The sequence below is a fragment of the Photinus pyralis genome, unplaced genomic scaffold (assembly GCF_008802855.1).
Source record: "Photinus pyralis isolate 1611_PpyrPB1 unplaced genomic scaffold, Ppyr1.3 Ppyr1.4_LG6, whole genome shotgun sequence".
NCBI classification, from domain to species: Eukaryota; Metazoa; Arthropoda; class Insecta; order Coleoptera; family Lampyridae; genus Photinus; species Photinus pyralis.
In genome coordinates this window covers 3,709,042-3,729,294 of record NW_022170663.1, presented here as the reverse complement: position 1 = coordinate 3,729,294, position 20,253 = coordinate 3,709,042, and the positions used below count along the sequence as shown (strand labels likewise).

The 20,253-nt window shown below is 38.6% G+C and overlaps 1 protein-coding gene across 1 annotated transcript; it reads right to left on the bottom strand.

Moving 5' to 3' along the window:
- Positions 1–4,377: 4,377 nt before the first annotated feature.
- On the bottom strand, positions 4,378–7,070 carry LOC116174787 (homeobox protein araucan-like). Its single transcript, XM_031492777.1, has 4 exons — positions 6,929–7,070; positions 5,643–5,956; positions 4,860–5,448; positions 4,378–4,517 (listed from the first exon to the last, which is right to left on the bottom strand). The coding sequence occupies exons 1-4, from the start codon at positions 7,000–7,002 to the stop codon at positions 4,511–4,513; spliced, it is 984 nt and encodes a 327-aa protein (XP_031348637.1). The 5' UTR covers positions 7,003–7,070; the 3' UTR covers positions 4,378–4,510.
- Between the last annotated feature and the right edge of the window lie 13,183 nt (positions 7,071–20,253).

Below are 20,253 nucleotides of genomic sequence, written 5' to 3'. Positions count from 1 at the left end.
GTTTTAAATGTGAATTTGTGAGTGTGTTAAATTAACCTTGTTTAATTTTGTGGTAAATTCAAAAACAATTACGGTTTACACTATAGCGCAAAGGGTGGAAATTATTTCGATTTTTTTTTAATGGCGATTCTGCTTTCACAAATTCGCTTCTTGCTTGTGCACTTATTGTACTTATGCCAGATGTTCTTTTCTGGCACAAGCTCTCAATTATTTGGAAAGAAAAAAGGGTAATTACATTGTGTAGACCTGCTTACAACTGGTATGTTACAGACTTTGTGAAGATTGAATTAGAAAAAAGACCGACGAAAAGATGATTTAACATTAAAAAACTAAAACGATAACAGAAAAGTTAGCCTAGGTATATTGAGTTAGATCCTAACTAATAAATTATAATAGAATCTGAGTAAAAAAGCAGTTGCTAAAATATGTTTAAATACCTTATGAAGAAAATTGGACAAAGCCCGTTGGTCTACGTAGCCAAAAAATAATTGCGACCTTTCTTATATCCTGACGAACATGCGTATCAATTTTCAAAGCGATCGGACGTTTCTACACAAAGTTATCGTGCACTCGGACAGACAGACAGCAATACAAATTTATAAACGATCTCGAGGGTCGTTAATAAAACCCTCACTTTAACTCATAGAAATTCCATTTGCGGTAAAACCTTTCACTATCCACTCATTAAAAATCCCTTTAAGGTATACATAGCATACATATCAACTTACAGAAAATGTACTTAAAGTAAAGGCCTTTTATTAACACACGAGAAATATAGTACATCAAAAAGCACGTTTTGTACGCCGAAATTTATCAACGGCCAACTGTTCCTACGGCGAATCGGAGGTGGCGAAACGGTGACGACGGATTATCCTAGACTCGTCGGTCTAACCCCAATCACAATTAGTATTTTGTGAAAGACAGGTTTGTGCCTTCTACGTAGCGTTGCCATCCGTCCTCTTTTCCCCGGACACTGTCCTCTTTTTTTGCGCGTCCGGGGTATGTCCGGGGAACATTTTTGATTTGTCCGGGATTTAACAAACAGAAAACTTTTGATCAAAATATTGATAAATCAAACCATCAATGACGTCAACATGATCAGTTTACGGTCTATATATAGAGTAACGCCGTAACCTCTCATTTTTTTCGTGATTAGCGCGTACGCGGTGCGGCGCGCGCGCGAATCGTGATTCGTGATTCATGCTGTAATTTTGCTGTAGCGGCTTCGTCTCTGTTTTGTTGTCCGTTTCGTGGTTTCGGATAACGTGCACGTGCAGCAGGATTATTAAAATTATTTAGAATCGTGGATCGAACCTCTGAAAGATCTAGATATATTTGAGTGGATGGATATTGCTAATATTAAAACAGTCGAGTATTCAAATCTTGAACCAACTCTTTTATTTTTAAATGCTCACAATGTAAATTTTGACGAAGAAAAGTTATTTAATGAAGTACTCTGTTTGCAAAAATTTATAAATGACTTGCCAACTGAAAACCAAGTTACAGACAATTGCAATATTTTTTGGAGCAATTTTTTCTTGTCTGAATTAGGAACAAACTGCCATGAACTTAAAAGGATAGCTTCATTTTTCTTTTGTCTACCAGCTCACAACGCCAACGTGGAGCGAGTATTTTCGCTCATTAAGTCTCAGTGGAGCGCTGAACGAAATAAACTTTTACCTGAAACTATAGCAGATATTTTAAAAACCAAATATAATTTTGACATGACATGTCAACAATTTTATGATTACCTTTTAAAAGGAGACAAAAATGTCCTTAAAAACATAGGCAGTTCACTTAAATATAATGTTGAATTAAATAAGTAATTTACAATTATTTTTATATTCTTTGTATGTTATTTTTATTTAGATAGGTTGGCATATCTATTTATCATATATGTTTAATAAAAAAACGTCATAAGACAAAAATTTGACTTTTTTTTTGCCTGTCCGGGGTATATAGTAAAATGTCCGGGTTTTTACATTTTGAAATTCTAGTTTCTAAAATTATACGATGGTAACCCCTACTTCTACGTAACTAAAAATAAGGTTGTCGTAGTGGGACGTGCAACATTTTGTGCTTTTAATGTAGGCAAGATATCGTACTTTTCATTTTTTAATTTTGGCTTGAGAACATTGGATACTTACCACCCCCTTTGTTCACATATTTTTGTAATGCTACCCACCTAAGTTTGACAGTGGTACATATTGGGTGCGTAAATCTGGGTCTATACGTTATAATCACCTTATTTGAACGCTTAGATTATGGCATTTCAGTACTTAAGGAATTACACTTGTGTAGTGTAACGACTGGAATCCTCACGAAGAACAGCATCGGGTCTTAGAACGATCCTTACCTACAATATTTGTGTTCATAATCATGTAGAGTGATCGGCTATACAATTCTCTATTTGGGGGAAGATTAAATACGAAATCTAATGTCATTCATTTTTAATCAATGGGAAGGGTAGAGGTGCAACAAATACCCATGCTTTTTAGACTTGTACTATACTAAGAAGAACGATACCTTTTTCTCTGGTTAACAAATAAGTGGACATTTAAACATCGTGGAAGATTATTATTGAGGTATTCTAAATGCAATTTTTATTTGGGACTAGTTATAGTGAAAGTGAAAACCGTAAATTTGAGGAGGAAAGGTGGTACTAAGACACTGTACTCCGTTTATTCAAAACTAGCTAACTAACTAAAGGTAAGCTCCCAACTTTAAATTCCGTTTGAGGACCCTTCGTCTTCCAAATCAACCGAAAATGCGCTTGGTTAAGTGATTGAAAAGTGAATATCGTGCCTAATAAGCTATTCTTGGTATTTAAATTGTCTTTTGAGAAACGTTTCTGCATTATTCGCAGGTTATCGACTGGTCGTATTGCAGTGAGTCTTATCTTGCTTTAAATATTTATAACGATCCCGCCCCCTGCCACTTTATAACGTTGAAAAAAATGGGTAGTTCATTGAAAAATAAATTTGATTCTATAAATGTTGATTTAAATTTCAAAACAGGTGTTTGAATTACAAAAATCTTAGGGATAGTGACGTTAGAAATGCAAACAAAAGTATTTTTTTATTGCATTTCAGTCCTTTATAGTAACTACACATAAAATATTACTTAATATCCTAAACACTAAATTTACAAAAGATAAACATTAGATACATTTGTAGATAAGAGTGACAAAGTTTATATAGTTGAACAAACAATAAGGTAGTCAGTTCCAAAACCCCATAAATAACATTGTAAGTGTTCGTTCAATGCGGGGTGGGACACCCCGCGTCGATCGACCTCGTGACTATTACTATTCCCGACTGTTAAACGTACTTCGAAAACAACCATAACTGATCACAATCTCACTCGACTTTCTCCTGTTACACCGGTCACAAATTTGAATATGTTAATTTTCGACTATATTCGCCTCAAAATTTATAGTAATGCGTTTGTGAGGATCGGCGAGGGCGCGACTCGATTGAAATGGGGTGTTGACACGATCCTGTCATATCTAACACGAAAAGTTTTACTTTCTTTACTTGCACACTAAACTTACGTATGCCGTCGCATCCCGACAAAGTGGGAATCGATCAATTAGCATATACTATCCACTTTCTGGAAATGCAAATTTGCCCACGTTCAATTATCATGGGAATATCCGAACAAGCACTTACCCTTCCTTTCCTTAAGTGATGTCCATATTAGCTATTCAACACAACTTCGAATATCACTCGTTTATTTTTGGATGACAATTTATCGTGTGGCAATACTAAACCAACAGGTGTTATTAATGGAGCTCTTTGCATAAAGTTATCCATTACAACATCGTCACAAAGATTGAGTAATTAAAAGTATCGATTCTCCCCTACTATTCAGTTTTGCGACATCGCCTGATATCTGATAGTGTTTCATCTAACGCCAAATTCCTGTTGATGCCGAGAAGTGTGTCGCAGACAATGGTCAAGGCAAACTGCAACCGGTGAAATAAAACACCCCATGTAAAGTCTTTGTTAATGATTTAATTAAGACAATGATATTTATATTATTTTCTATACACACTGATCTATTTACAAACAGATAAAAGTTAATGTACAATCTGAGGCTGAGAGCCAACCAATAATGTTAGTTTATAATCTTACAAATCCATGATATGAATCAATTTATACACAACAATTGTCTAATCCATCTATAATAAAATAACAATAAAAAAAGGTGATGTAGCAGTGAACCGCCTTTAGCAACTTTCGTGATTCACAACAGGTTTACAAACAAAGGTGCGCGCATTCGTATTAATTTTAAGAATCTACTTGGGAGAAAAAAACAAAAAAAATTAAATAATCCCATTTCCGAACTACAACACCAGTTTTTTTGAACAATTCATTTGTTTATCACAGATATAAATAAATGCATTTACACAAAATATACAACATATTGCAATCGACCGCGAGTTCTTTCACTCACTGATTTAACTATTGTTGCACTTTGCCCATTAAGTTCAGCCCGACGACCTCCGCTAGGATCTGCAATGAAAAAATTATTAATTGATTGGATGAGAGGGATGAGAGAAGAATATTGATGTAAAACAATGGGGACTGGTTTTGGTACGATTGAGTAACTTGCGACGGACTAGTTAGTGGCCGGGACCATTCACTGATCAAAATCTCGTATCATTTGTCAATGTCACGAAGGTGGCGATAGCGGGAATTCCTCATTCAGAATATTTTAGTGTGGGTACTTACCTAACGGACGGTCCAGAAGGGTGCGGCTCACACCGGCGACACGAACCCTCCGTTCATACTTTGCTGGCTAAATTAGAAAAACAAGGTTGGCCAAGTTCGAAACGTTCACTTAATGAAATTTACCTCTTATAAAAAGGTTTGAAGGCAGCGTTGTCGGTGTTAGGGGCGGCGACTTGATTCTGTTGCGACGGATGGGGTCGTTGCGGCGATTGCAGTCGACTGAAACCTCCGAGGAAATTTGATTGGGAATATCCGCCGTTTCCTGTCGAACCGCCTATACATGGAACTTGTCCCGGAAGTAAATTACCCGCAACGCTAGGTAACTTCATGTTGGGTGGTGTTTGAGGTGGGGTATCGGTTTGGACGTCGGGGAAACCCTGCTGGCAGTGGCTCGGCAGAAAACCACCCGTGCTGTATCTCGCCGAGCTGGGTAAGACAAATCCGTTGCTTCCAGTCCAGTGCTGTTGCGACGGAGGTGGGGGTGGTGGAGTTTTACACGCGGCCGTATCCGCCAACGACCAAATTTTGGGTTTGGAAGGTGGCAGAGGTACGCCGCAGTCTGGCGATTTTAATTCCGGTTTAAGGCCATAAGCGGAACCGAGCATGTGATGCATTTGACTACCTAAAATGTCATCTTTCCTTTCCTCGTCTGTCAGCTCGTCGTCATCCAAATCCTTGCCGTTGCGTTCCGATTTAATACGGCCGTGAATATCTGAAATGAGAACTTAATTGAAAAAAGCGGAATTCTACCCCTGATTTAAAAGGGGGCGCGCGCGCGACTAAGTGGTAGAGTCGGTATCTTCGTTTTGGGGCTATAAGCATTAACTGCTGATCCGATTAAAGTGAAATGGGGGACTTAATGCGCGTAACACTTGAAACGCCATTTAACAGACGGGAAGGCCTTACCTGTATCGTCTCGCTTATCCTCGTCGTCCTTATCCTTATCATCGTTATCTGAAACCATTGCGTCGTCGTCATCGTCCGTTTTATTCTTGGGCTCCCACGTCATCTTGTTTTCTTTCTTCAATCTTCTTCTTGCGTTAGCAAACCACGTGGACACTTGCGTTAACGTCATTTTCGTTATAATCGCCAGCATGATTTTCTCTCCTTTGGTCGGGTAGGGATTTTTCTTATGATCGTTGAGCCACGCTTTAAGGGTCGCCGTTGATTCTCTAGTCGCATTCTTACGTCGCGCTGCTAGATCGTACCCGGCACCGTACCTGCAACAATCATATTAAGCGTTATTTATTGTGTCTCTTTTATTGACGCTCGTGACTGAGGTAAAACGCGAGACACGGTTTGTCAAGTAGATGTTTGAATTTGTACTAAACGCCCGTTTCTTTGTGCGAAAGCTGGCGAGCTAATATAATATACCCACCCTCGAATCCCCGAGAGTGGGATTTGATTACGGTCAGAGTGGTTTCACCCCTATTAAGCGGGCCACTTTTTTCCGATAAACAAGAGAAAGGCGGCCTTCGACGTCAATAAAACGAGAAAAATAAAGTTTCCCTCGATTTCCAGACATCATTGATACACTTCCGCTGAGCGAGCGATTGGTTACGCCTTGTCCGCCTTCGATCAAGCCAATATAACTCAAAGTCACTATTTATTTAGTCAGCTCTTTTTTTTGACAATTCCAGTTCGGCTTTCCAATCTCTTATGGAGCCGGGCTTGTTTAACAATGCAATGCGAAATGAGTGAAACCGATTTTATCGACTATAAATACAAATGGTGCATTGCGATGGCAGCCGCCACCTGCGCCGCGACGCCGCAACAAAGCTCCAATCAATAGCGCTCCCTCTTCAGCCATTTTGTCTTGAAGCCATTCCAACGTTACCCGTTCCGCGACCGGGAATTAGCCGCAACGTAATCTAAACCGGATTCAACAACTATTCACGGTGTATCCAGAAAAGCTTCTTTTGCGTTTGTAAAATCGATTTGCATCAGGGGACGAAACAGACACGCACGCACTTTAGAAAGTCTATGGCTTGTTTTTAACAAAAAACGGAAAACGTAGAGCATGTCGACTGGTTATATCTAATGGATCTGGTATTTTTTTTTTGTATGGAGAAACGCAAACCGCGACTCTCATGCAATTGTTTTACCTCGACACGCTTCGTAAATTCGTCCCGATCATAGTAATTGTCTACAATGGATGTCACGCCAAACCCCCGTTATTTTTGAAAACTCACCCGTAAGCCGCTAACGTCGAATCGTACGGATAATACCCTGTCGTTGGTTGCAGACCCGCACTTGTCCAACTCATATCTGTGACTCCACTTGTATCTTTTAAGGCATACGGGTTACTCTGTAACAAATTAAAATCTATTAGTATTTCTTGGGCGCGACCCGTTTTCTTTGATTGACCATTGTTTGAATATGCTAATTCGACTCCAACTGTTTAAAAAAGCGTATTAGATCGATAATTGTAACTGATAATCCCATAAAATATGAGTCATGAATATTCAGTCGCTCAAGTGTTATACCGCTAATTCTTTTATGTAAATTATAAGTTGTAGTACACGGTCGATCAAATCTAAGGTAAGGTAGCACCGACCTCAATTTCGCATTCAAGAATTTAACGTACATTTAGGCAATCTCGTAAAGTGTATAACAAAGTAGGCATCAAGTACTAAAAAAAAGTGCGGTGTAAGTCAGGCTGAACCCCCTACTAGGAGACATTGTCCTGTCGCCGCTCGCTGTGATTCTCACGGCCGCAGGATCGATGCCTGTCGCGACTGCAACTTCGAGCTTCAGTTAAAAGCTCGATGTATCCATTTTATAATCAACAAATATTTGTCTAACCGCGACCTGAAGTCTTACGAGAAAAAGAACGCGGAAGAAAATTATAAAAAAGGAACTCGTGTAAGCGTCGATCATCTTTTAAAAAAGATAACAAAAGCACAGATGTGCACTGGTAGGTGCTTGTCCTGATATATGATTTAGAAATCCACTTTATATGTGTTCACCCCGAGTCCGGAAACCGGAGTTGCTATATATTTATTCTGCGCGCGTAAATCTTTCGGTGGGGTGGAAGACGTTAGAGTAAGGGATACCCAAGGGAATCTGGAAGATGGATAGAGACTTTCGCGCTTAACGCCGCCTGAGTGGCTATAAAAAATCTCATTTCTAACCACTGCTCCACTAAATTACCGGCATTATCCCACAGTAAACAACAGTCAATTGATACCGCTCATTGAAAACGTTTCGTTCGTTAAAGGAAGCTTAAATTGATACATAGCCATTTAAAAAATAAAGGCAACTTGTTGAAGGCGTCCTTTATTAAATTTACTCGCTTTCGCAAACAATGACACTGTGCTTATAAATAAAAAAACGTCATACGAATTTGAATAATCTAAAATATTTAAATTTTATATGCGCCATAAGAATATTTCAACTGGTTAATTTACGACTAAATTGGTCGTTTTATCGTTTGTTGCATTTCCAATTATTATTGCCTTGGAGCGCGGTTGTGAAGATACTGTACTACATTGTTTATAATGCAAATTACCTTCATAAATTAAATTGTCAATTTTAAATTCACATACACTTTTAGGCAGTTGAGATTATTTTACAAACTTTATTTTATACATCTTTATTGACTTTTAGAGATGAGACTATTTTTAGCTGCTCGGTCTTCGGTGAAACGCGCCTTAGGGATATACACTTTTTCTACAGTTTTCTAGCAATCGATTTTCACGGCTATTGCTGTACAATTTTTTCTTTGATCTAATGAAGACGATACAAATTTGCTCATTTCCACCGAAAGCTCCATTAGGTAAATTGCAGATTTATCTGTACATGCCCTTTATTGCGACAGTTCCATGTTGTGCATTTGGATTATACCACCACCATAAATCCATGAATCATTTTGATCCAATATTCCAGTTCACAGTTAAGTTTGTGACTTTCATTTTTATACACCCCTTGTTTATAGCTTATTGCAAACTGATTCTTACTCACTTGCTTCTCTCAATTTACGTTTTACTCCCAGCGTTTTGGTTCCGCAAAGGGTGATATTTATGGTTACCCAATCAGCAAGAATGTAAATTAATACCTGCCTGATGTTATTTTGCGGTTCCACGTTATGGAAATACACAGCTCCCTTTACTCCATCATGCTTTTAATGTTTGTTAATTTCCTGCCACTATTTTCTACAATTCATGCTTAAAGATTCACTCTGAACTTTCGTCCCCAAGGAAAATTCACTGCCAGGCCCAGAAACGTATAGGTAATTTTTCCAAAGAATATTCAGACGGTTTGACCACGAAGGAAAATATTCGGATCCAAAAAAATCACGAACAGGTGAATTCGCTCTCAAAAAACTTGGTACCCGTCCTCCAGCGAAAAATAGCCCTAGAGATTTGCATTGGAATTTTCACACCAGAAGAAAATTCGTTCCCTTCAGAGTACTCACTCGACTCAGAAATCTTCTGCTAGCAAAATTCAAAAGAATTCTCCCGGTACAAGTAATTTCCAAGTTTTTAATATGCATTTAAAGTAACCTGGGTGGTTTTGAAATGTTTAATAGCGACGAAAGCGGTTTAGATTTGCAAAATACTCTTCCTGATGTCAAAGAAGGAACCAATGCTGCAAGGTTACCCCAGAAATCGCAATAAAATTGCTTACAGGTTCATTCGGTATGCAGTCAATGATGCCACAAGTGCGAGGAAGACGAATGAAATTTGAGTCAATATACTCGTATTTTTACGTAGGTATCTAAAAAACGTCGCTTTGGTCTAAGGTAACCAGAATGTAGGTTACCGACCACAGACATTACGTTTCCATGGAAATTTTAAACTTTACCTCCCGTAAAAAGTTATACGCACAGTTTGCTGAGGGAGCAAAATCTGGCTTTCGGTAGAACGCGGAGATAAAATTAGTTTAATTAATTGATTCTTAATATGGTGTCATTTTCTACATCCATGATTAGTTACTGTTTTACTAATTAGAACGAGAATTCCTGCGTCTATACCGTCATAAGAAAGCACTAATGCTGTAAGACACTAATACAAATGTGGCAATAAATATATGATATTTAGCCTCCTTTTTAGCGCATTTCCACAAAAATAAAAAAAAATGCGCTATTGTGGCCACTTTGTCCGTCCGTCCGTCCGGCTGTCCGTCCGCTCGTTTTGCGACGCTACTAGTTCTTTATCTTAAGAGCTATTGTTCTACTTTTTTCACTAATTGGTTCGTTATGGTGTCGAGTCTTGCACCAAGGAAGGAATTTGTTCTGTACCGCTTACAAAAAAAGTTATTGTAAAAAAAACAAAAAACCGTTTGTTACATGTTCCACAATTTTACACTTTTGCCGTTTATTAACGAGCCTAGAGATCGTTTATAATTTTGTATTGTTGTCTGTCGTCTGTCTGTTGGTCTGTCCGTCTGTTCCGTTGCCTGTCTGTCCCTCTATCTGTCCGTGTGAACGAAAATTTTGTTTAGAAATGTCCGATCGCTTTTACATCTCCGTTAGTTATGAACTGAATTGCATGAAATTCAATATGGGCATAGCCTTAGCCATATAATACGCAATGCGAAGAGTTGAGTCGAATCGATTCAAAATTCACAGTGCCCTTTTCGCATCTCGACCATTTATAAACCGAATTGCAAACTTTTTTTCTTATAAAAGTATTTAAATGAAATTTGATACATAGGTGCTTGGAATAAAAGAAAATCTAGCGCCAGTTTAAAAACTTTATTTTGCCCATGCGCAGTGCCAACTTTTTTTATCTATGGAAGCATTTAAGTGAAATTTGATACTTTGGCGCTTGGAACAAAGGAAAATCTAACATTAGTTTCAAAATTTAGGTTTGTGCATGCGCAGTTCCAACTTTCTTATTTAGAAAAGCATTGAAATGAAATTCTTCTCATAAACTGAAATTGAAGTAGCACGTCAAAAATGGATTGCCCATGTACAACGCTATCTTTCATATTTGTGGCCGGATTTTTACGATTTTAATAGAAGTTGCATCTTACAAATGGGAAATGAATGCAAGTGGAAATGCGCTTTATGTAAATCGTTTACGATTACTTTTTAACTTGTTTAGTATTGAAGTCGTTACAAAATGCTGAAGTCACCTTAAAGCTTTAAAACGAAATTAAAAATAAAAAGCGAACTCGTCTCCTTTTCACTTGAAACAGAGTCATTGTGATCCAAGCCATCAAGCTCATATAAGCAAAAAAAATTATACGGGGAGAGTCAATTATTCGCACTTGTTATTAATTTCCGCCCTTTGAGAACACCCTCCCCGGACACTCTGTTTTGCAGATATTTGCACTAACAGTTTTGACATCACCAGTAGATATATAATAATAATATTTATTGAAGGGGCCAATAAATGGAGGCAACTAACAAGATATGAACATGAAAAAATCCAGTTCTAAGTTTGTCTTTAACATTTCCATTTATCTTAACAAATTAATTAATACAAGTATTAATGGTAAGTTATGATGTATTATCGTAATAAATACGCCATTTCCAAAATAACATATGTAACTCCAAATTTTGAAAAAAGTCAGTTACGTCTTTATTCTTTGTTTTCTGGTTCATCTATAATTTTTTATAAACCATTTGTGTGGTTCTTTAACGAACTGTAATCAATTACACAATTACATGAGAACATTAATTCTACATGAATAAAGGTGGTAAGTCAACATTGATGTGAATAAAGGAGGCAACTGTTGTTAGTTATAACTTTCATCCTTCAGAATGTTACTAAAACGCAACACTTATGCTCCTTTATCGATATACAGGGTGACAATTTGAAAACTGACCACCCCCCATGTCTTAGTAATAAACGAGATATTTAAAAAAATCAAAATCCGTTTGGTAATTCGGAGGGGGAATCACAATGACATAGTTGGCGACGCACCCCCTCTAACCCCCTGCGCCCCAGCCACCCCAACTCTTAAATCTTAAATAGTGACCCCCCCCCCATGTGTGTCGTTGGAAAGCTCTAAAAAAATGCTTTCCAGCCATACCAAATAGCATTACATTGAAGTTAGTAATTATCGTGCAAATCAAAAAATAAACTAATATAATACATTTTCTAAAGTTGGCTTTTATTTCAATAAATGTTCAAAATGGTTTCCGTTATTGGGAAGACAGTAGTATAATATCTTCGCCGGTTTCGTTTTAAATACGACAGATTTCAAATGTATCATATTAGTTTATTTTTTTATTTGCACGATAATTACTAACCTAAATGTAATGCTATTTGGTATGGTTGGAAAGCATTTTTTCAGAGCTTTCCAACGACGTATCACACATGGGGGGTCACTATTTAAGATTTAAAAGTTGGGGTGACTGGGGCGCAGGGGGTTGGAGGGGGTGCATCGCCAACTATGTCATTGTGATTCCCCCTCCGAATTACCGAAACGGATTTTGATTTTTTTAAATATCTCGTTTATTTACTAAGATATGGGGGGTGGTAAGTTTTCAAATTGTCACCCTGTATATTATTTCTTTAGTTTGAGGAATTTTCAAATGGGAGTTGATGGAATGGTAGATTGTTACTCATCTCTCACTCTCACTTCTTAGACGGTTTTTAGAACGAGAGGTGACTTTTGTAGCGTCTTTTCAAAAATTCGCTAGTAGAATACGGCGGAATGAGGAATGAGGTCGCCTCTCGTCCATACTTATATTGCTGCGTAAAGTCTACCCCTCAGGCCATGAGAAATCTTAAGCAGACATTTTGGACATTTTGCCTTTGAGACAACTTTCCTCTGACAAACCGTTTTCAATATGTTCTCTCGTAAAGTTGCGATATCACCAATGGGTATATTTATTTATTTATTTAAGTTATATTATATTGTCCCAGTTCCCCTTTGTGAGTACCCTCTTTCGACAATCTGCTCTTGAGATCACCCACTGATCTCGAAAAGGATTCACGGAAAATTATAGTTTGTACAAACCAATTCATTTCTGTGAGACCGTTCTTTAGAATACTATAAAAGGTAAAAGGTGCTACCCACCCCCTCATTTTCAAACGTTTTAGCACTAAAGGCATGCGATGTGTGCAAAATCTGAGACCAATTGGTTGTCGTATGTAAAAAATATACATGTTTTATTTTCAAAAACAGCATCTCAGTAAATAATTCATGCCCCCCCCCCCCTCCATTACGACAGAAATTTGATGGTCGTCTGGCACACCTTTAAGGTACAGGGTACTTATTGCAAAGAATTACAGGACTCTAGGCCCATTCCCCTAACACGGCATTACGATATCTGTACGCCTTTTCACATTGTCCGCCCGTCTCTCTGTACGAACGCGCTCTCATAGAGTCTTAGAGACGTGTTCACGGATTTGGATCAAACTTGATATAATGTAGGTCACTATTATAATGAATGAGGAATATAAATTCTCCGAAATCGTTACTGATCTACACATTTTTTTGAAAAAACTATCAAACGTCAATTAAAATTGAAAGTATTACTTATATTTTACCAACCAGTGACCGTCGTGTATAATTTAATAAGTTGCAGAAATATCTTCATAAAAGTGGCACTGCGCAGATTCTATAATATGCGATATGTTTGCCTTTACTAGAAATATCGGTGATTAAAATTTCAAAAAAGAAACATAATATTGCGCAACCTGCGCAAGCGAACATTAATCGTCAAGATTTTTGTTGGCTCAGGTGCCATAGCTATTAATAATGTAACGGAAATGCTGCAGACATGACGTCGCCTTTGGCACTCTGGAATTTTCTACGCGTATTCGAGAATGTACTGGACTTACATTGCTTGCGTGTATAAATGGTTGCGGACCGAACATCGCGGCAGTTAGTCTACTATCGAACGAGATCGAGTACGGACGAAACATAGAGCGCGAAAAGCTGATATAAATTTCGAAGTGTGAGTGATATAAATAATCGATATAAATTGTACGGATTTTATAGTGTTTTAGTTTTGTTTAATAAATATTGATATAAATCGAACCCGAATTTATAAATAACGTTACATTGGTGTCAGGAGTGGGATTAATTAAATTAATTAAAAGTAAGTTTAAATTAAGTGCTTGTGCTTGTGTATGCCTGTAACAAGATCTGCTGCCGCTAAAATGGAAGAAACGATGCTCAATTTGCTCCAGCAAATCCAAAATGGCCAACAGGTATTGCAACAAGAAATGAAAAGCAACCAAGAGAAGTTGGAAGAAAATTCTAGAAATTTTGAAGAGAAGTTCGAGAAAATGGAAGAAAATTCTAGAAAGATTAATGAAGAAAATTCTAGAAATATTCAAGAGAAGTTCGAGAAGTTGGAAGAAAATTCTAGAAATATTCAAGAGAAGTTCGAGAAGTTGGAAGAAAATTCTAGAAGGATTAATGAAGAAAATTCTAGAAATATTCAAGAGAAGTTCGAGAAGTTGGAAGAAAATTCTAGAAAGATTATCGAAGAAGTCTGAAGAAAAAGTTGAAGATAGAATTACGGAAGTTTCCAAAACATTTAAAGCAACATTCGTTGAGATTGAGCACAAGTATGAAGAGCTGCGCGAGCAATTCTTGCGACTGACTACGAAAGAGCGTACTAGTAGTGCCCCAGAAACAAATACAAGAGTAGAAGGCGACGTTCAGCAAGCCCGAGTAAAGCCACCTACTTTTGATGGTAAGATTCCTTGGACCACGTACGTTCGACAGTTTGAAGCAGCGGCTGCGGCAAATAAATGGACTCTTCAAGACAAAACTACAGCCCTGATTCTTGCTCTGAGAGGAGATGCTCTGGATGTGTTGCGGACTATCCCCGAGGATCAACAGAACTTCCAACAAATAGTAGCGCGACTCGAAATGCGATATGGCGATAAACACCTTCAGCAAGTTTACTATGCCCAAGTCAAGAACCGAATGCAGAAACCTGGAGAAAGTTTGCAGGAACTTGAAGCGGACATCGCTAGACTGATTCGATTGGCATACCCTACGGCACCGGAGAGCTTTCTTGATCAACTGGCTGTACAAACATTTATCGATGCCGTTCGTGATGGAGATGCCCAGCAGGCTTTGAGACTGGCTAGGCACGACAAAATTGAGAAAGCTTTGGCCCATGCGTTAGAATTCGAAGCCGCCAAGAAAGCTAGTCATGGAAGTGCGCGAGTACGTATGGTGGAACCTCGCAGTGAGAGCCGGGTAAGAACCATCGAAGAGGAAGGTGGCTCTGAAAGTTTTGAAGAAAAGGTCAGTAAAGTAGTGGAAGAAAAGGTCAGTAAAGTAGTGGAAGAGAAGATCAATAAAGCAATACAGTCACTGGCAAAGAAACGTGAACCACGGCGAGATTGGACACGTTCGCCGCAACTGCCAAAAACCATTGCAGCAGCCGGAAAACTAAGAAAGGTCGACAGGAAGGGGCTATCCCCGACCTGCAGAAACAAAGCCCCGATCTTCACTGTAGACATTACGTCGCCTGGAAAAGTTCACAATAATGCAGACGCTTTGTCAAGAAGACCGTGCAAGGACAACTGCACACATTGTTCTAAAATAGAAGACAAGATTGGCCATCTGCGACGAACAACTGTAGAGAGTGAGGAATGGAAGCCAAGCAAAATCAAAACGGCCCAAGAAAACGACCCAAATATAAAAACTGTTCTGAATTGGATGCGCCACGGACAAAGACCAGGCTGGCAAGACATTAGTGCCACAAGTCCTGAAGTAAAGAGTTATTGGGGCCAATGGCATAGCCTGACTCTGAAAGACAACCTGTTGTAGAGGACCCTTGAAAGTGAAGATGGCACCGAATCGACGCTGCAATTAGTAGTACCTAGAAGCAAAGTGTCGGAAGTATTGCGAAAATTGCATGACGGCGCTTCCGGAGGACACTTTGGTATTACGAAAACGTTGCAAAGGGTACGTGAGCGATTCTATTGGGTCAACCGTAAAGAAGATGTCCGGCGATGGTGTCAAAAATGTGAGTTATGTGCTACTGGAAACGGACCAGTTTCCAAGAAGAAGGCACCCATGAGGCAGTATAACGTTGGTAGTCCGATGGAACGAGTTGCTATCGATATCGCAGGACCGTTTCCCGAGACAGATGGCGGAAATAAATATATCCTAGTGGCTATGGATTATTTCACAAAGTGGACTGAAGCTTACGCTATTCCAAACCAAGAGGCAGCAACAGTTGCAGAAGTGTTGGTAAAGGAGTTCTTTACACGTTTTGGTGTTCCTATAGAAATCCATTCAGACCAAGGACGGAACTTTGAATCGGCTTTGTTCCAATATGTTTGTCGATTGGTAGGAGCCAATAAAACAAGAACAACACCTTTGCATCCTCAGTCAGATGGAATGGTTGAGAGAATGAATCGAACGATGGGTAAATATCTTTCAAAAGTCGTGGCAGAACATCAGAAAAATTGGGACCAGTACCTCCACCTGTTCCTTATGGCATATCGATCAGCCGTCAACGAGACCACGGGTCAGACTCCTGCCTGCCTTATGTTGGGTCGTGAACTACGCCTTCCATGTGACCTCGAGTTTGGGCGTAAACCCCATGAAGAATATGTCGCAGGTGAAAATTATGTTGACCAACTAAAGACGAAGATGAATGACATTCACGACTTGGCTAGAAGTCATATTCAGATTGCCAGCGATCGCATGAAAAATCAATACAACCTCCGCTCGGCCAATGAAACTTTTGAAGCTGGAGATCTGGTATGGCTGCACAATCCACAGAGGCGAAGAGGTCTTTCTCCCAAGCTACAAAGACAATGGGAAGGTCCGTATGAGGTGATCAAGAAAATAAATGACGTGATATATCGTATCAGAATGAACCACCGGAAACCGAAAGTTGTCCACATTAATCGACTCGCACGATATGCCGGATCCAACAACAACGAAGAAGTTAGAGGTATTCGAGAAGAGGAACGCAGCTTTGGGATCGAGCCAAACTTTAACGATTTTATGTCAAATTACGCCCAGCGGAAGAAAGCTCGATTTGGCGTTACTCAGGAAATTTGTCAAAATATTTTTGAGCTTCCGGTTAACGTTTCCATCGCCCATTGTGTCGCCGAAGACCTTCGCATGGGTAGAGGTATAGCTTCCGTATTCCGGAAAAGATTTGGAAGAATAGACGAGTTGTTAAAGCAAAGACCACGAGTGGGTAAAGTACTGCGCTTGGAAGATAGTCAACGCTCTTTGTTCTACTTGGTTTCAAAGAAAACGTCAGAAGGCAAACCCACCTATGAAAACCTCTGGTCTGCTTTAAAAAACTTAAAGAAACTCATGGCATACTATGACATAAATAGCTTGGCGATCCCGAAGATTGGATGTGGTTTAGATGGGTTGGACTGGAAGATAGTGCGAACCATGATCGAAGTGATTTTTAGAAACACTAGCGTTCGAATTACAGTATGCTGCTTCAACCCACAGGGGACGACCCTCCGCAAAACTGTGGACTGTTACTTTTTCAAGAAAGGTGTTTGTCGAGCAGGCTCTGACTGCAGATTCCGACACGAGCATTAAAAAGTAATACTAACGCAGTTTCTGAACGAGACGTCCAGAATTAAGAAGGGGGCAGTGTAACGGAAATGCTCCAGACATGACGTCGCCTTTGGCGCTCTGGAATTTTCTACGCGTATTCGAGAATGTTCGGGACTTACATTGCTTGCGTGTATAAATGGTTGCGGACCGAACATCGCGGCAGTCTACTATCGAACGAGATCGAGTACGGACGAAACATAGAGCGCGAAAAGCTGATATAAATTGCGAAGTGTGTGATATAAATAATCGATATAAATTGTACGGATTTTATAGTGTTTTAGTTTTGTTTAATAAATATTGATATAAATCGAACCCGAATTTATAAATCACGTTACAGTAGTTACTTTGGTTGCATAAAATTAGGCGTCTTTCAGTAGACTTTTTATCATGTAAAAGTAGACATAGGAAATTCCTATAGGAAATCCCTATGTCTACTTCTACATGAATATCACTGTATAAGCGCTACTTTTTTTCAAAAACGCGCTAAAAATACGAGTGGTTGGTGTAAACTTATTTGATTGTTAAAGTTTGCTTTAATTATTCACAACAATTTGCTTACAATCTCGTCAATGCACTGCGGAAGTTTCGTCTATGTAAATAACGGTCCATGCAAACGTTAATAAACTTACAATCGGCACAATCGAATTAACAAACGTTGACTCAAATTATTTGTTTAGAAATACTGAAACAGAGCGAATACAACTTAATACACCTACGTCCTACATACAGATACTTTCACACAACTTTGTAAAACAAACAAGGTAGCTATTTAGAGTTGACATATTTACACACTCAAGACTACTCTGTGCTACTGCCTTGTAAATTTAAAAAAGCAGTAAACAGTTACGTTAGCTCTTACGTACTGCAAACAACTCTAAAACAAATTTGCCAAATCTTAATAGGATCCACTGGACAGTTTTTTTAATCCTATCCGAGATTTCTAGATTTGGACGAAAAATTATATTTAAGATTGTAACAGCACAGACATTTCTGCTGGTTCATTTTGTCATACTGTGTATATTTGTTAGTTAATTAAGTTGGGAACATACTGTACATAAGTTCTGGGGAGTTTAATGAGTAAGTTGGTATGAGTGAAAAATAAGAGAGGAGAACGATGGCCGCTTAAGAAAGTCAAGGCGGTTGTAGTAAAACTTAAGAAAACATTTGTTGTCCTAGAGAAGAATATCTTTAGCGTGAATATTTTTTACGTAGGAAGACAGTGAGTGCTCTACGTTTCGTAGTATAAAATTTGTTACCTTTACACGCGAAAATAACTGATAATAAGTATTGTGCAATTATTATAGTGACGCAATCATATGTGAGTTCAACGACAAGAGCAAGAAAACTTTCCACGTGAACGCAGTTCGCAATCCCATTCTGGGAAACCATTTTCACCTTTTTGCCAGCGATTGTTTTACCTTGAAGGGGCCAGCGATTAGTTTATCTGCCGGCGTGTTGTTTTCACCTGAAGAAGATCGAGTAGGAATCGACATTCGAACCAATCTATTTGGAGGTTACCGACATCAACGAAATTCAAGGAGTCTGAGCCGCACTAGGAGTCAAACCCAGGCAGGCGACGACGAGCTTCCATGTGAAGGCGACATAAAAAGAGATAAGTACTTAACAATTTTATTTGTGTACTCGCGAGTTCGGCATTCATTTGGGCGAATAAAAGAAACAAAAAACCTTTCTACGTTTCTGATGCGAGGTAGAAATAATATTTAGTTGTTTGGTAGGGAAGCAATAAGTTAGAATTATAATTTGATTCAAAATGCATTGAAGAAAATTATAGGTACCGGTATTGTCGTTTTACATTATAGTTTGTTTTTTCTATCGAAGCAGTGAATTGTAAAACACCCAGAAGTCCTGTAGAGAAAGAGCATCTCAACCCTGAGTTAAATATTAGTCGAGGCATATTAGTTATTGACCACTTTTCTTTACTTATTGAGAATCCATCTTAAACTAATTGTAACAGTTGTTACAAGATGTAAGAAGTTTTTTCACAGCACTGTTTTCAATGCATTTTGTTTAAATGAAACTGTGCGTCGCGCCGTCCGTCCGTGTGAGATACCAGATCTCAGCACTGGAAAATCGTAGAATACCAAGCTAATCGGGAGGATGTCCCCCCACCCCCCTCCGCCCCCATTTCTAAAAGTTTAACTTGGCACCACTAAAGACATGCGTATGCAAAATCTGACACTAATTGGTTGTTGTATGTAAAACTTATGTACTTTTTACTTTCAAAAACAGCATCTCAGGAAATAATTCATGGGCCAGCGAAACTTGATGACCGTTTGGCACACCTTCAAGTTACAGGCTATATACTGTAAAAAATTCCAGAACCCTTTACAATTTTACATTAAACATAACGTAGACATACCTACCGAAATACCCGAAGCTAATAGCATTCTGAAAAGAGCTACAGAACGTCATACGACAAAGAAATCAAAAATTCTTGACGATGAACAAATTTTGCTTGGAGATGCGCCTGGATTCAACTTATTTACTAATGAAGGTAATGAATCGCTATTTCTATGTACATTTTAAAAGACATTCCCACAGGTAGTATTAATTATGGGTATTTCAGGAGCACGTCGCAGAGAGGAACCTGTGCAGAATGTTAATACCGCCCGGCCCGTGTGGCGCAGTTCAGTTAAAGCTGAACTGTGGTGCTAAGAGTCCCTGGTTCGAATCCGGGTTCGGGCATGGATAATGTATAGTGGGTTGGGTTGGTAGAGCAGCCTTAGCCGAAACCCCACCCACTCAAAAATAAAGGCAAATAAAATTTAAAAAAAAATAAAATACATCACATCAATGTTAAAGATGACATAATAACGGTTCCCGTACCTGAAACGAAAACTGGCTTTAAAAGAGAATTTGTGGTAATAAATAATGAATGGCTCGAGATTGTTAAGCAATACGTGAAAATATGATCCTTTGTAAAAAACCGCCAATGAACGATTGTAACGGCAAATGTACCTTTTGGTTAAAATTTTTTTTTAAATTTTAGCTAACAACAATAAAATTTAAATAATAATAATCAAATAAT

Coding starts and splice junctions, on each gene's coding strand:
- LOC116174787 (XM_031492777.1), bottom strand. CDS start 7,002: ATGAGTTGGACAAGTGCGGGTCTGCAACCAACGACAGGGTATTATCCG. Junction 5,957..6,928: donor TCGACGTTAGCGGCTTACGG/GTGAGTTTTCAA, acceptor TGATTGTTGCAG/GTACGGTGCCGGGTACGATC. Junction 5,449..5,642: donor GGATAAGCGAGACGATACAG/GTAAGGCCTTCC, acceptor TTCTCATTTCAG/ATATTCACGGCCGTATTAAA.